Source organism: Hydra vulgaris, chromosome 15 (genome assembly GCF_038396675.1).
Source record: "Hydra vulgaris chromosome 15, alternate assembly HydraT2T_AEP".
Lineage (NCBI taxonomy): Eukaryota > Metazoa > Cnidaria > Hydrozoa > Anthoathecata > Hydridae > Hydra > Hydra vulgaris.
This window is the reverse complement of record NC_088934.1, coordinates 31,905,001-31,922,441: the sequence shown is the minus strand read 5'-3', so window position 1 is coordinate 31,922,441 and position 17,441 is coordinate 31,905,001. Positions and strand designations below refer to the sequence as shown.

Here is a 17,441-nt window from a genome sequence, read left to right as displayed (position 1 = left end):
TCAGATGTAAATTACTTAAATAATGTTAAGTAATTGGTAAAAATTATGAGGTAAAAAATTTTTTTACCTCGTCAAACTTTTAATGTTAGCTTTACAGATGGTTTATTTTTTCCAATTTAAAGGCGTTTCTCTAAAAGGATATTTGTTAAGGTTTCGCAACTTTAAATTGTGGAAAACAGCCATTATAAATTAGTTATGGAACAGACCGACCATAACCTGTATTACGGGTTGCTTTCTGCTAGTTTATTAGTAATAATAATAATGATAATGCTTGATTAGTAATCAAGAATTATCACTATTAGTGACTTTACTAAAAAATGTGCTATGACTGCCCAATATAAAGTACAAGGCTATAATTTTAAAAATTTAAAACAACATATGGTAACTATAAATTGAAGTTGTGCTTAATGTGAATGATTCTTTTTGCCAAACCAAATGAGTTTTTTGATACTTAAGCCTGAAACTAAATTAAACAAACTATTAGTTAAATAAATTAGTTGTTTTAAGTATTCTGAAATTCAGTATTCTGAAAAAGGTTTCTTAATGCAAAATAAGCATATTTTTATTTTAATAAAGCAAACATTTTTAAAAACAAGGTAACTTTGGGAAGCAATTTATAGATCAATAATTTTTAATCTTTGGAAAACACTCAAAATGTTTGATAATAGCTTTGCATATAATGTAGATAGGAGTCAGGCGTCAAAAAATCAAGCAACAGTTGACACGATTTTAACTAGTTTCTCTTTGATTTCTTTCAAAGTATAAATTATAAGTGCTTACATCACTTTGATTTGCTCAATCATGTCTCTTTAAAGCATTCATATTAAATTTTCCTCTGATTGTTTTTTTTAATATTTATTTTATTGTTCATATTTTATTTTAATTACTATAACATTTTTTGTAATTATTTATTTAATAATGTTTTTCTAACTTTTTTCTTGAAGAAAAACGATTAAAATAAATAATATATGTTGACCTAATTTTTGTTTTTATTTTTGCCTCAAAGATTAAGAACTTTGTTTTCAGTATGGTAAAAAAATTTAAATGCTTTTTTCAAAGACTGAGTTGAATCTAATTATGTTTATCATGAATTGAGTTAAATTAATTAAAAAAAGAGTATGTAAAATTACACTTTTTTTAAACATATTTAGACTGTCGCCAAACTATGTTAAATGCAAAAGTATAAACTATATATATATTGAACACAAAAATAACAAAATAAATTATGTTACCTTTTATACAATTGAAGCTTCCAATGTTATTTATGCAAATGCTGTCTGTTGAGCTGCAATTATCAATTAAGCTGCTGCATTCATCTATATCTAAAACCAGCACTACACTTTTAACCTACTTTCAATTCATAAAAAAAAAAGAAAAAAAAAGAGTTTTTTTTTTTTACAAATATATTGGTTTTGACCATGAACAGCTGTATTTTCTATTTCCATCAACTTTTAAAATTTAGAGCTAGTTGAGAAATCAATATAAATTTAAATGATTATAAAGGTTTTTATTACTAACTAATATTGTACATAAGTCATGCAGGACTGTTTTGATCAGATTGTTTACATGGTAATCAAATATCACATCCAATTCATTAACAAAATTCTAGAACCAAGAGTGCAAGAAAGAACAAACCCAAAGTCTGTTTGATATATCTAACAAGGACACCTACACATTGTTAAAATATTCTATTAAGATGTTTGACCTATTAACAGAAAGTCTTTTGAAAAATTATATCTGGTGACACAGGGTAAAAACATTATATTGTTGCACAATCTGTTAATCAATATCTAGCCATTATAATTATGCGCAGAATCACTGCTAATTGTTGTGTTGGTTTACACTTTCAAGAGTGAAACTGTCATTTCTATAACAGTTTAAAGACTTTGAAAATCATTTTGTCTAATTGGTTTCAAAATTAAAAAAATTAAATTTTTATGCATGACAAGGCAACTCGTTATAAGTCCAATATTGTTAAGACATGAATTTAAGAAATTATAACTATATTGATACTTTTTTAAAGCTATGTTTTGACAATATTTGATTATTGAGAATTTGTCTTTTCATGCATGAAAATCAACACAACCATTAGCAGTGGTTGTGTGCCTAATCATAATTGTTAGATATTGGTTAACAGAAGATCCAACATAACGGGAGTTGAAGCATTGTATTATATATTTAATTTTTGGAGCAGAAATACTTGGTCACACATTGGATTCTAATTGCACTTCCCAACTAACACGTATACGTTGGCCTACGTCAAAACAACGTCGGAAGCGTTAGGCAAATTTTTAAAGTACGCGCTAACGCCAAACCAACATTGGGCCAACGTCGGAATAAAAATGATTTTAAAATGCTTATAGTGTGTTGCAGGTTTTATTTTAAAATAGTTATCGGCAATTTGAAATGCTGTTTTATTTTAATTTAGCGAAATTTTTTTATTAAAGAATTTTGTTGCTATGATATTATAGTCGAAGCTAAATTAGTATATAGACCATAACTCATTTATTTTTTGATAAATGTATATTTATATACATATTGTTTAACTTGTTTTGAACAGCTACCGTGCAATGAACAAGTGCCTAGAAGGAAATGCTGCAATTATTGAAGACATTATAAAATCATAATTAAAATAAAAATGGGATCATCATGCAGGAGGAGAGAATGATGACAAGGAAGATCATAATGATAACAATAACTGATGTATTTTTAAATGAAGTTATTATAAATTAAATGTAACAGATTACCATGCAAACAAAAATATTATGTTTTTTCGCTTAATTTATGTTATCTGTTTTTTCGGTAAGCTTTTCGTACATTTTTATATATTTATATGCATTTACATAACTTTTATATGTTTTTATTAATTTTTATACATAGTTTGAACAAATATTTTAAAATACTTTTAATGATTGCAAGAAATATTATTTATTTGCAGTACAAAAGACATATACTGATTTGTGAACTATTTTTAACTTTTATTATGTATACACACACACACATATATATATATATATTATATATATATACATTTATATAAATATTATATATATATATAAATATATATATATATATATATACATATATATATATATATATATATATATATATATATATATATATATATATATATATATATATATATATATGTATATATATATATATATATACATATATATATATATATATATATATATATAGATATATATACATATATATATATATATATATATATATATATATATATATATATATATATATGTATATATATATATATATATACATATATATATATATATATATATATATATATATATATATATATATATATATATATATATATATCATATATATATATATAAATATATATATATATATATATATATATATATAAAATATACATATATATATACATATATATATATATATATATATATATATATATATATATTTATATATATGTATATAATTATATATATATATATATATATATATATATATATATAAATATGTATATATATATATATATATATATATATATATATATATATATATATATATATATATATATATATATATATGAGTGTATTTGTATAGAATTTTATGGCTTTAAATTTAAAATAATCATAATTTTTTTTTGAAATAATGTTAAATCATAAAAACATGATACAAACTTGTATAAATGTATAAATATGAAGAATAAATATGAAGTATATAATTTTTCTTTAAAGTAAGGATTTACTTTATTAGTTAATAACTATATAGTTATCTGTTTGTAATTAACAATTACATTGTTAAAACATAGTATTCAAATATTTTCTTACGAAATAATAAAATGATTCGATAAAGTTTAAATAAAATTTTGTTTTTAGTAACCTATTAACTATGACAGTTATGCAAAGAAGTTGATGAGGTATTATTTTAAAGCATAATCAGATTAAATTACAAACTTAAAAAGTGTTCTTTAAAATTCAGAATGGTTGAATCACGAGAAAAAGTGGTAATAAAAGAATCAAAGGATTAAATCACTAAACTAGGTAGTTGTGAAAAGAAATTGCACTAATTGTTGTTAGAAATAACAGGTTTAGAAGACATTATTACCATTTTTTTTCTTAACTAAAACTATTAGTTATACTCTCACTACCATATTTTTAGATTTTAGATAAGACTTTTATGTAATAGTTTATTTTTTAAGATTTTCAAATCAAATTTTAACAACACAAAGTTCTGACATAAAATGGAACCATAACTAAAATAAATTTTTGCGTACGGAACAGAACAAATAAAATATTTAAGGTAACATTTTTATGGTATAATTTTAAAGTATTTATTTAACTTGTAAAGAAATTTATCTAGATTACTTTAGAGAGTATTTTTCATCAAGAACTTAAGGGTACCACAATTTACATTCAATTACAATCAAAATTGTGAGGCTACTATGTACCCAAATGGAGCAGCGTTGATTGCAGGAGTATCTACAAAATTGTGCTATTAGACTTTGAGATTATTTCTGATCATTTTACCAAGGCAACATTTTTTGCTCATGGTTTTATATTTTTTTTAAAGATATATTTTTTATGTCAAAATTATTATACTTTATCATTATTTCTTAATATTATTATTATTGCAATATCTGAACAGATTTAAGCATCTGTTGATATGAACTTCAAATATCCTTTAAGAACTTTAAATAATTTACCATCTTATTGGGTGATAATTTTTTTTGTTGTTGAAGTATTAAATAATCTTAGACTATTAAAAATATAAATTATGTTGCAAGTGACACTAAGTTTTATTCCAATATTCACTTAGATGGCTGCATCATTTAAAACAAATAGAAGAATTAGAAAGCAAATTGATAGAGATATACAAGAAATTTATGTTGAAAAATGTGATCAGAAAAATAATTTGTCTACAACTATTGTTTCTGATGATTGTTAAAGTGGTTGTTATTATAATAATGAGTATTGGAGTTATAATGACAATGCAAGAGAAATCTTTTCTGTCCGAGATAATAATAATCAATACGAAAATGATCTTAATAAATATTATTTCACAGCAAAAAGACTTTTTTGCAGTTTTTTTTTTTGTTTCTACCAATATTTGTATAAAGAAATATTAATACAGGTTAAGTTTTACGTTTGGAGCTTAATATGTTTCAATTATTTAATAATTTTCTGTTTAGATATGATATGGAAAAAATGAAGTAATTATTTTTCCCATGTTTATAATGATAATACATTATTTGATTTTATGTTTTTTAAATTTATTGCATATATTATTATGAATATTTATTTTATATATTTTTATTACTTCTAATACTTGTATATTTCTTAAGGATAAAGATTATATCTAAGTTATCAAAAAGAATTTTACTGGTTTGTGCACTATATATATATTTATATTTATACAGAAACATACATACATATATATATATATATATATATATATATATATATATATATATATATATAAATAAATATATATATATATACATATATATACATACTTATATCTATGTGTGTAAAAAGAAATATATATGTTTATAATTAAACTCATAATTTTAACAGTAGATATGATATTGCCTTAGCTCATTAAACGAAAAATGCAAGTTTGAGTTCAGCTATCTCATCTTGCAATCTTAGTGTTGATGGTTATCTTCCTTTAATTTGTAAAGACTCCAATAGTCACATGCTTGGACTGGGCATTAACATTTGTAAGAATTAACCCATATGTCGTGAAACTAGGTTTGAATCCACAAACTATTCTTTCATGCGTTTTCGTTTAGCACCAATTCATTCTATTGCCTTTCTGTTTGTTCTACATCGCTCTTCTTCATCTCAAGACTGCACTCTTTTTAAGATTATTTCTGATCATATTGATCAAGCCCTCTCTCTTTATCCATCAGCTAATGTAGTTGTTGTCGGTGACTTTGATGCTCACCACTCTGAATGCTTAGCTCTTGTGTCAGTGATTCTGCCGGCATTAATGCCCACAACTTTTGCCTTTCTCAATTCCTAGCTCAAATAGTTAACTTTCCACCTCGCTTTCCTGACAACCCGAATCCTTTACCTTCTCTACTCGACTCATGTCTTGTTTCTGATCCTAGTCAGTGCTCAGTTTCTCCACATTCACCCTTAGGTGCTTCTGATCACAGTTTGATCTCTCTAAAACTAATATCTCATTCTTTTTCATCATCTGAATCCCCCTATTATCGTATCTCTTACAACTACAGTAAAGCTGACTGGGATTCTTTCCGTGATTTTCTTCGTGATGGCCCTTGGGTAGAAATCTTTTGTCTTCCTGTCGACAAATGTGCTTTTCACATAACTTCGTGGATTCAGGTTGGCATGGAATCTTTTGTTCCCTTTCGACAATTTTAGGTCAAGCCTCACTCTTCTCCATGGTTTTCCTCACAATGTGCTGCTGCGATTGCCAATCGAAACCGTTACTTCCATATTTATCAGCAAAACAATTCTCCAGAAAACAGACGTCTGTTTATTACTGCTAGAAACAATTGAAGAAAGGTTTTGTCTAACGCAAAAATCCACTATTATCAGGTCATAAAATCTCGTATCTCATCTCAAAAAGTAGGCTCTCGTGACTTCTGGAGAATCTTTAATAGTACCAATAATAAGGGAAAATATCTAATTCCACCTCTCTTGCATGGTTCAGACTTTGTCACTTCACCAAAAGACAAAGCTGAATTGTTTGCTAAAAACTTTTTTATCAACATCATCTCTTGATTCCAATAGTTGCGTTCTACCTGATATTCCCAACAAACAGGTTGATTCATTGCTTGACATTCGTATCACTCCAGCTTCTGTATCTAAAGTGATTTCCTTGCGAGACTCTTCTACAGCTTTTAGCCCGGACAACATACCTGGTATTGTCTTGCAGAAGTGTTCTCCAGAGCTGTCGTCTATTCTCTCAAAATTATTTAACAAGTGCTTATCAGAGTCTTATTTTCCAGCCTGCTGGAAAGTGGCATCTGATATTTCTATTTTCAAATATTCTGGAGAGCGATCTGGTTCGTCAAACTACCGTCCCAATAATTTTCTTCCTATCATCAGCAAGGTTTTTGAATCTTAAATAAACAAACACTAAACTTCTTAATTATTATGAATCTAATAACTTACTTTCTGACCATCAATATGGATTTCACTCTTCTCGTTCTACAGCTGATTTGCTAACAAATTAATAACCGATAGGTTATTAGTTTGTCGTGCATTAAATAAAGGTGGACAGGTTAAGGCCATCGCTCTTGACATTTCAAAAGCTTTTGATAAAGTTTGGCATGCTGGTCTTCTCCAAAAGATTTCTTCATACGGCGCATCTGGCTACATTTTTAAGATTATTGAATCCTTTCTTTCCAATCGTAGTATAAAAGTTGTCCTTGATGGACTGCACATTTCTTCTTATTCTGTAACTTCAGGGGTTCCTCAAGGTTTAATCCTTGGCCCTGTACTCTTTTTAATTTTCATTAACGATCTTCCAGATATTCTCACATCTAAGGTGGCATTGTTTGCTGATGATACTACCATTTATTTTTGCCGTGATAAGAAACCAACATTCTCTGATTGCTTGGAGGGGTGTTTGAGCTTGAAAAGAACCTCACTTCTGCTACGGCAAGGGGCTCGCAGTGGCTGGTGAACTTCAACTTCAGATAAAACTCAATTTTTTTGAGCCAATCGCTACCGCAATAATTTAGACCTTATTATATTTATGAACGGTGATGTACTCGATGAGTGATCTACTCTTCATCTTCTAGGAATAACTCTTACTTCCAATCTTTCTTTGAAACCATATATCAAATCAGTTGCAAATTTAGCATCTGCTAAGGTTGCATATCTTTATCGAGCTCATCACTTTCTTACTTTAATTTCCGTATTTATTTTCCTATCTCTCTAAATCCCAAATCCCGCCTCTATGATTCATTGCTTTAATTTGACCCTTACTTGCTTTTGTTGACTTTAAAATGTACTTTAGTTTTGCTTTATAATATTTTGGCCATGTTTGTTTAAACTTTTATCTTGTACATCAATTTTAAATCAAATTCACCATTAACTTTTTAAACTCGTAAAGTTCCATACCTTTGTTAAAAAAATCAAAGTTTACGATGGATAGACAATGTTAGATTCAAACTATGTATGTATTCAATGTATTTAACACCACTCTTTCCCTAACGCACCCTTGTATGCATCGTACATGTTTAGCTAAACCCCTCCTATACACCTGTTTTCTTACTTTATGGAAACTATTTAGATAACTAACAAATTAATAAAAAATCATTAAAGTATTTCATTTATTAAATAACAACAATAGTTAACAAGTATAAAACTTATAACTTTAATGAAACATATATTATTACGAATAATGTTGTTTTTGCCTGCGACTGTTGAAGTTGACTTAAAGTCAAAAAGTCGAAATTCGAACTTTGTCGACTTTAAAAAATCGACTTTTCTATATTCGACTGAGTTGATTTATTCAAGTAAAAATTTTAAAATTCTTATCCTTTAATTCAAACCGTTTTAAATAACAAGTATTTAAAATGGTCTCTGTACAATTGGGGTTTCAAAAAAGATTTTATTAGCTATCGCAGCAGTCCTCCTCTCAAAATGTCATTGTTGCAAAATATCCGGGAAAAGAGTTTGATAAAGCACGACGACTTGTTACTAGGAGAGGTGGACAATGAAAACTGTTGAAAAATGCATGACGTAATTTATGGATGACCTTAATAAAAATTTCTTGGCAAAATATAAGTATTAAAGGCAACATCTACAATATTGTCTCTTAAGGTCGGATATACAATATACATATATATACATGTTTTTTGACACTCAAGATATAGTATAACTACCTTTCATCCCTCTAATCTATCAAAAATACGTTTCTATAAAACAACGATGTAGTTCATAAAGAGAAAATTGAAACTCAAGCTAAAGTAATAAAAGTAGTTAAAAATTTAATAACAAACTTTAAAACTTTTTGACTAAATAAACATATAAGAGAGGAAGTACTTTTTAAAAACTAACCTATGCACTTGTTATTATTTTTATCTAATATCCATCCAGGCTTGCATGCACAATTGTAGCTTCCATCGTTATTTATGCAGTCACTATTAGTCAAGTTGCATAACTTAATCAAATTTGCACATTCATCAAAATCTAAAAACAGTTATAAAGAAATTTGTAGACTTTAAAAATAAACAACAATTAAAAGATAAAATTGCACATGCTTTGGAGGTAGATACTTTGTTGTGGTTAGAATATGTATTACTGCTATAGCAACTTTCAAAAATGAGTAATTAAAACCATGCAATAATTGTACACCTAATTATTAAAAAGAGAAACTTCAAATGTTTTTTTTTTGTTTTCAGCTACTATAAAATTATAATTTCAAAATAAACATATTTAATAAAACAGATTTTTTGAAAGAAATCTAGTCAGAAAAATATGTAGAAACGTTAAAATTTTTGCAGCAATCTGAGCATAAACAAATGTCAACACATACTGATATTTAAATACTGTTTTGCAAACACAAAATATGCAAAAAAAATTTTGACCAAAAAAGATATACTATAATATATAAAAATTTATTGAAAATCAACTTGTGGTGGAAAAATAAACACAAATTTTTTTGTTTATTTAACATTAGGAGCTTAACCTTAAAGACCGTTTTCATAGCAATCTAAAAAGTTTCGTCATATATACTTATTTACAAGAAACTGATACTGTCATCCCTATAGTTATTCTAAAACACTTGTAAAAAACTTACCAATACAACTGTTTTTTTTTTCATCCAATATCCATCCTGACTTGCATGAACAAATGTAGCTTCCATCAATATTTGTGCATTCACTATTTGTCCAGTTGCAATATTTACTTAACTCTGAACACTCATTGATGTCTAAAAACAATTAAAAAGTAGTTTATGATCTTCAAACACATCTTTTTACAACACAAAATAGTAATATATTACCATTTTGAAATCAAAATATATAGTCATAACAATGTTTATGACTTTGCGAAATTTAATAATGAGCGCATAGCTAAAATTGACAAAGTCAGTTTTATTTCAATATGCAATAAATTAAGGTTTATTTATACTTTAATTTGGTTACACTTTCTTTCATTTCTTTTTTTATGTTATAACGTTTTATTATATGCATTTTCATAGTTGATTACTAGAAACTAATACTGTCAACCCTATAGTTACTCTAAAACACTTGCAAAAAACTAACCAATACAGCTATTTTTTTTTTCATCCAATATCCATCCAGACTTGCATGAACAAATGTAGCTTCCGTCAATGTTTGCACATTCACTATTTGTCCAGTTGCAATATTTACTCAACTCTGAACACTCATTGATGTCTAAAAACAGTTAAAAAGTAGTTTATGGTCTTCAAACACATCTTTATACAACACAAAATAGTAATATATTACCATTTTGAAATCAAAATATATAGTCATAACAATGTTTATGACTTTGCGAAATTTAATAATGAGCGCATAGCTAAAATTGACAAAGTCAGTTTTATTTCAACATGCAATAAATTAGAGTTTATTTATATTTTCATTTATATTTACACCTACTTTTATTTCTTTTTTTTATGTAATAACGTTTTATCATATGCATTTTCAAAGTTGATTACTAGAAACTGATACTGTCATCCCTATAGTTACTCTAAAACACTTGCAAAAAACTAACCAATACAGTTATTTTTTTTTTCATCCAATATCCATCCAGACTTGCATGAACAAATGTAGCTTCCATCAATATTTTTGCATTCACTATTTGTCCAGTTGCAATATTTACTCAACTCTGAACACTCATTGATGTCTAAAAACAGTTAAAAATTAGTTTATGATCTTCAAACACATCTTTTCACAACACAAAATAGTAATATATTAACATTTTAAAATCAAAATATATAGTCATAACAATGTTTATGACTTTGCAAAATTTAATAATGAGCGCATAGCTAAAATTGACAAAGTCAGTTTTATTTCAATATGCAATAAATTAAGGTTTATTTATACTTTAATTTGGTTACACTTTCTTTCATTTCTTTTTTTATGTTATAACGTTTTATTATATGCATTTTCATAGTTGATTACTAGAACCTGATACTGTCATCCCTATAGTTACTATAAAACACTTGCAAAAAACTAACCAATGCAACTGGGTTTTTTTCTATCCAACATCCATCCAGGCCTGCATGAACAAATGCAGCTTCCGTCAATGTTTGCACATTCACTATTTGTCCAGCTGCAATATTTACTCAACTCTGAACACTCATCAATAAAACAAAAATATTTTCTTTTACGGACATACATGGAAACATACATAAGCTTGAATGTTCTCAAAACATCTTGGTGCAGAAGAATAAAAAGCAAACACTAAAAACCCTCCAAATTTACAAACTAATTATATCGGTTCAAAAAATACGCTGACTAAGCGAAAGAAAGTTCTAGAGTATTTTGTTGAAATATTTAAAAAAATGCATTATTCAAGATTTTTCAAGTTTTGGGAATTCTACCATAAATTTTTTTAAGAATATATTATCAAACGAACTATTATTTTAAAAATATGGCTCATTTTTCGAGCCGCATCTGAACAGCCGTAAATCTTTTAAACTATTAATACTTGTTTACAATAGTAAATGTTTCATAATATAAATTTTTTAAATTTTCAAAATTTTGAACGTTTATTATAAATTATAAATTTTATCAGTATATTCTTATTTATTTTATTCAAAAATTATGCAATTTTTATGTAAATGTAATTTTGTGTATTTGTTTTTGTTTTAATGTAATCTTTTAAAGCAGTTTTTACTATTTGTTTTGTAAACAAAGACTTTTAAAAATAATTACGTTTTCAATGAAATTATTAATAATCATCTAAATTAACAAAACTAATTTTGAAATAAGCATACAAGAGGTTTCTGGTTACTAAGCACAAACATGCATACAAACTAACTCGCGGATGAACAAACACCGCCTGAGGTAATGACAGAACATAAATATATATATATATATATATATATATATATATATATATATATATATATATATATATATATATATATATATATATATATATATATATATATATATGTATATATATGTATATATATATATATATATATATATATATATATATATATATATATATATATATATATGTATATATTTGCCTCTTTGTGCCTGTGTATCTAAATATTTTTGTTGCAAAACACTAAAAAATTTTAAATCTTTTATGAAAAATATGTCATATAATATATGTATGTACATTCAATATTGCGTTGAAAAAGTTTGTTGAAAGTACTAGTATTTATCTTTAAATTTGTTTTTGTTTCGTATTTCATAGTAGTACTATCCAACGTTTATCAAAAAAAAAAGTTGACATAAAGCAGTATAAAATTATACTGAGTGCCAGTTTTCAAACTTTATGGTAACTAAAAACATTATATGATGTAAGCATTAGATGTTCATTGGGTGCAAGTTACCACCTTGTATAATAAAGTTTAAAAATTTAATCCGAAAAGATATATAAAATCCATAGAGTACAAATATACAAAAACGTGCTTCTAGTCAAATTATCTCTGGTTATGTTTATAAAACCATTTATGGAAAACAAGGACCAAAAGTGGACAACCTAATGTGCAATACAATTAAAGTCAGGACGGTTTGATTCTATTCACTTTACTGACTGGTTTGTTATTTTTTCTTGACAAGTTATAGGAGTTGAAGGCCTTATTAGTTATAATCTAAGCTATTTTTATAGTGAAAATGTATTTGAATTTGCTAAAGAAAATAGTATTTTGTTGCAAAGAAAACAGTATCTTGTTATCTAGCTGGTAACTCTACCCATTTATTGCAACCTCTTGATGTTACATTGTAAGGACATCTTAAATAGAAAAATAATAAAACAATAGTAATTTTTATTTTATCTTTATAGTTACTATTTATTTAATGTCTCTGGGAAACTTATTATATTAATTTATAATATTATATTATAAATAATTTAATAAAATGTCATATCAAATTCTTCGGCGAAACAAGTAAAGAGAATGTTCCCTGTATGTTTGTTATGTAAGGGTGTACTAATAAAGTCTAGACGCTCTGGCAAAATTGTGACACAACATTTTTTTGGAACAAAGCCATGCTTTTGCGACATGATAAGATTTGTTGTTATTAGATACTTCATCATGGAGTCAAGGGTTATTCTTTCCATTAATTTACATTTGACCAATGTCAGCAAAAATTGGCCTGAATATACTTGCAATAAGTTGACATTCGCTTTTTAGTAACGACGTAACATTCGCCTGGCTCCGTTGTTTAGGCAATGAGCTTGTATTAAAACTTTTAATGAAAATTATTTTCAGTCAAATACAAAATAAAATTACACAGTTTTTAAGATTATTTTGGTTTCGCTAAAAAAAAAGATCTGCGTTATCTTTTGCTAGACTAACGGAACGGTTCTTGAATTCGGAAAGTTCATTAATTATATTATTTGTGAAAACTGATTGAAAGTGTTCATTAAATATATTTTAACGAATTTTTTGTTGTTGTTTGAATTGCTGTGTTTGTAATGTAACAAATTGACACTTGAGTGTGAACTTTCTCTCCATAACATACAGAAAATGAGGTGTTAGGTTCGATTTTATCTAATTTATTAAATGACAATTCGAATTCATTTTGTTATTCTTTAAATGTTTAAACTTTTTTTTCTTTTTTTTAATATTCTAAATTTTTCTTATTTATACTGTTTGCTATTATTTTTGACATTTCAAATACTATACAAAGTTTGTACCATGCACAATGTTTATCCTAAAGGAGTTTTTTTTGTATACGAATCAAACCATTTTAGTGAACTAACTTTTTGCTTGTTTTATGTTTAAGTAAAAATATATATTCGACAAGCTTCTTTAGATATCGTTAAAATTGTATTTAAACATAGTTAAATACAGTCGCAGGGTTTAAGTACTTGTGACCATTACATGCTACCTATATATAAGCTTTTATTTTTGATGAAAATTGTAGAGCAAGATAAAGATTGACGGACGACTTGCAGAGTTGCAAATTATTTGAATCAGGAAAACAAGATGAAGTAAACGAATTCCAAAGAGCTGATGTTCGAAAAAAAAACTAGACAAATATGCGTTTTTCGAGCAATTAGGAACAATCACAGAAAAAGAATGAGACCTAACTGAATGAAGAGTAACACGAGAATGAATTTTAGTTGATGGCACAAGAGACGCTAGCTCTTTAGAGCAGTGCCCATTAAATTATTTGTAGAAATGAGAAATAGAAGCAACATTACGACAATATGATCATGGTTGGAGGTTGGCTGCAAGAGCAGGTCCAGCTATATTTACAATGCATTTTTGCACCTTGTCTAAAAGAGAAAGGACATCATTAGAAAAACCGCCCCAGAAATGGCAACAGTATTCCATAGAGGCAGGATTTGGGATTTAGAGAGATAGGAAAATAAATACGGAAATTAAAGTAAGAAAGTGACGAGCTCGATAAAGATATGCAACCTTAGCAGATGCTAAATTTGCAACTGATTTGATATATGGTTTCAAAGAAAGATTGGAAGTAAGAGTTATTCCTAGAAGATGAAGAGTAGATCACTCATCGAGTACATCACCGTTCATAAATATAATAAGGTCTAAATTATTGCGGTAGCGATTGGCTCAAAAAAATTGAGTTTTATCTGAAGTTGAAGTTCACCAGCCACTGCGAGCCCCTTGCCGTAGCAGAAGTGAGGTCCTTTTCAAGCTCAAACACCCCTCCAAGCAATCAGAGAATGTTGGTTTCTTATCACGGCAAAAATAAATGGTAGTATCATCAGCAAACAATGCCACCTTAGATGTGAGAATATCTGGAAGATCGTTAATGAAAATTAAAAAGAGTACAGGGCCAAGGATTAAACCTTGAGGAACCCCTGAAGTTACAGAATAAGAAGAAATGTGCAGTCCATCAAGGACAACTTTTATACTACGATTGGAAAGAAAGGATTCAATAATCTTAAAAATGTAGCCAGATGCGCCGTATGAAGAAATCTTTTGGAGAAGACCAGCATGCCAAACTTTATCAAAAGCTTTTGAAATGTCAAGAGCGATGGCCTTAACCTGTCCACCTTTATTTAATGCACGACAAACTAATAACCTATCGGTTATTAATTTGTTAGCAAATCAGCTGTAGAACGAGAAGAGTGAAATCCATATTGATGGTCAGAAAGTAAGTTATTAGATTCATAATAATTAAGAAGTTTAGTGTTTGTTTATTTAAGATTCAAAAACCTTGCTGATGATAGGAAGAAAATTATTGGGACGGTAGTTTGACGAACCAGATCGCTCTCCAGAATATTTGAAAATAGAAATATCAGATGCCACTTTCCAGCAGGCTGGAAAATAAGACTCTGATAAGCACTTGTTAAATAATTTTGAGAGAATAGACGACAGCTCTGGAGAACACTTCTGCAAGACAATACCAGGTATGTTGTCCGGGCTAAAAGCTGTAGAAGAGTCTCGCAAGGAAATCACTTTAGATACAGAAGCTGGAGTGATACGAATGTCAAGCAATGAATCAACCTGTTTGTTGGGAATATCAGGTAGAACGCAACTATTGGAATCAAGAGATGATGTTGATAAAAAAGTTTTTAGCAAACAATTCAGCTTTGTCTTTTGGTGAAGTGACAAAGTCTGAACCATGCAAGAGAGGTGGAATTAGATATTTTCCCTTATTATTGGTACTATTAAAGATTCTCCAGAAGTCACGAGAGCCTACTTTTTGAGATGAGATACGAGATTTTATGACCTGATAATAGTGGATTTTTGCGTTAGACAAAACCTTTCTTCAATTGTTTCTAGCAGTAATAAACAGACGTCTGTTTTCTGGAGAATTGTTTTGCTGATAAATATGGAAGTAACGGTTTCGATTGGCAATCGCAGCAGCACATTGTGAGGAAAACCATGGAGAAGAGTGAGGCTTGACCTAAAATTGTCGAAAGGGAACAAAAGATTCCATGCCAACCTGAATCCACGAAGTTATGTGAAAAGCACATTTGTCGACAGGAAGACAAAAGATTTCTACCCAAGGGCCATCACGAAGAAAATCACGGAAAGAATCCCAGTCAGCTTTACTGTAGTTGTAAGAGATACGATAATAGGGGGATTCAGATGATGAAAAAGAATGAGATATTAGTTTTAGAGAGATCAAACTGTGATCAGAAGCACCTAAGGGTGAATGTGGAGAAACTGAGCACTGACTAGGATCAGAAACAAGACATGAGTCGAGTAGAGAAGGTAAAGGATTCGGGTTGTCAGGAAAGCGAGGTGGAAAGTTAACTATTTGAGCTAGGAATTGAGAAAGGCAAAAGTTGTGGGCATTAATGCCGGCAGAATCACTGACACAAGAGCTAAGCATTCAGAGTGGTGAGCATCAAAGTCACCGACAACAACTACATTAGCTGATGGATAAAGAGAGAGGGCTTGATCAATATGATCAGAAATAATCTTAAAAAGAGTGCAGTCTTGAGATGAAGAAGAGCGATGTAGAACAAACAGAAAGGCAATAGAATGAATTGGTGCTAAACGAAAACGCATGAAAGAATAGTTTGTGGATTCAAACCTAGTTTCACGACATATGGGTTAATTCTTACAAATGTTAATGCCCAGTCCAAGCATGTGACTATTGGAGTCTTTACAAATTAAAGGAAGATAACCATCAACACTAAGATTGCAAGATGAGGCAGCTGAACTCAAATTAGTCTCACAAAAAACAAGTAGGTCTGGTGAACTTTGCATGAGATAAGAATCAACAGAAGAAAAGTTACTTCGAAGACCACGAATATTAGTGAATGATAGGTTTAGAGAACTTCGTGATTATGATAGTTTTTTTTGTTTTAAAGTGTTTGGTACTTTATTCATTTTTAAATTAGATTTAAAAACTTGACTCAAAGCATAGATAGAACTCAGAACACTGCTGAATAGCCAAAGCAATCGCCTTGTTTCTTTAAACAAATCCTAAGCCGTAACAAAGGGCTCCAATTGTGGCCTCTGCTATGCACACCAAAAGTACAAAGAGGGACACCATTTATGCGCAACATAGCACGTTTAATACTTTGATATTTTTCAGCTGTTGATAGAATCAGCCTCTCTGAGAGCTACCACAGAGTTCGGGAAACCTGACTACTAGCCGGCATCAGAAACATAAAACAGGGTTTTAGAGCTGTACCCTCATTAGGAGATAATAGAATGAGTTGCCTAGTCATAAAAACAATGACACAAGCAAAACCCATGGATTGAGTCAAGTAGATTCAGCACTCAACATCCTAAACTGGAAACAATGTATTTAAAATATATCTGCGCCATCTCAATAGATGAAGAAGGGGTGCGAGGCTGGTTAACAGATAGAATCTGTTTAC

The 17,441-nt window shown here is 28.4% G+C and overlaps 1 protein-coding gene across 2 annotated transcripts in view; it reads right to left on the bottom strand.

Moving 5' to 3' along the window:
- The window catches only part of LOC136091327 (fibrillin-1-like), a 110,185-nt gene that overhangs the window by 39,722 nt on the left and 53,022 nt on the right, over positions 1 to 17,441 (bottom strand). For both annotated transcript variants that reach the window (XM_065818755.1, XM_065818754.1), the window contains 5 exons: positions 10,713 to 10,844; positions 10,244 to 10,375; positions 9,778 to 9,909; positions 9,036 to 9,167; positions 1,233 to 1,322 (listed from right to left, as the gene is read on the bottom strand). In XM_065818755.1, coding sequence (XP_065674827.1) covers positions 1,233 to 1,322; positions 9,036 to 9,167; positions 9,778 to 9,909; positions 10,244 to 10,375; positions 10,713 to 10,844 — 618 coding nt within the window. The remainder of the gene's footprint in view (positions 1 to 1,232; positions 1,323 to 9,035; positions 9,168 to 9,777; positions 9,910 to 10,243; positions 10,376 to 10,712; positions 10,845 to 17,441) is intronic.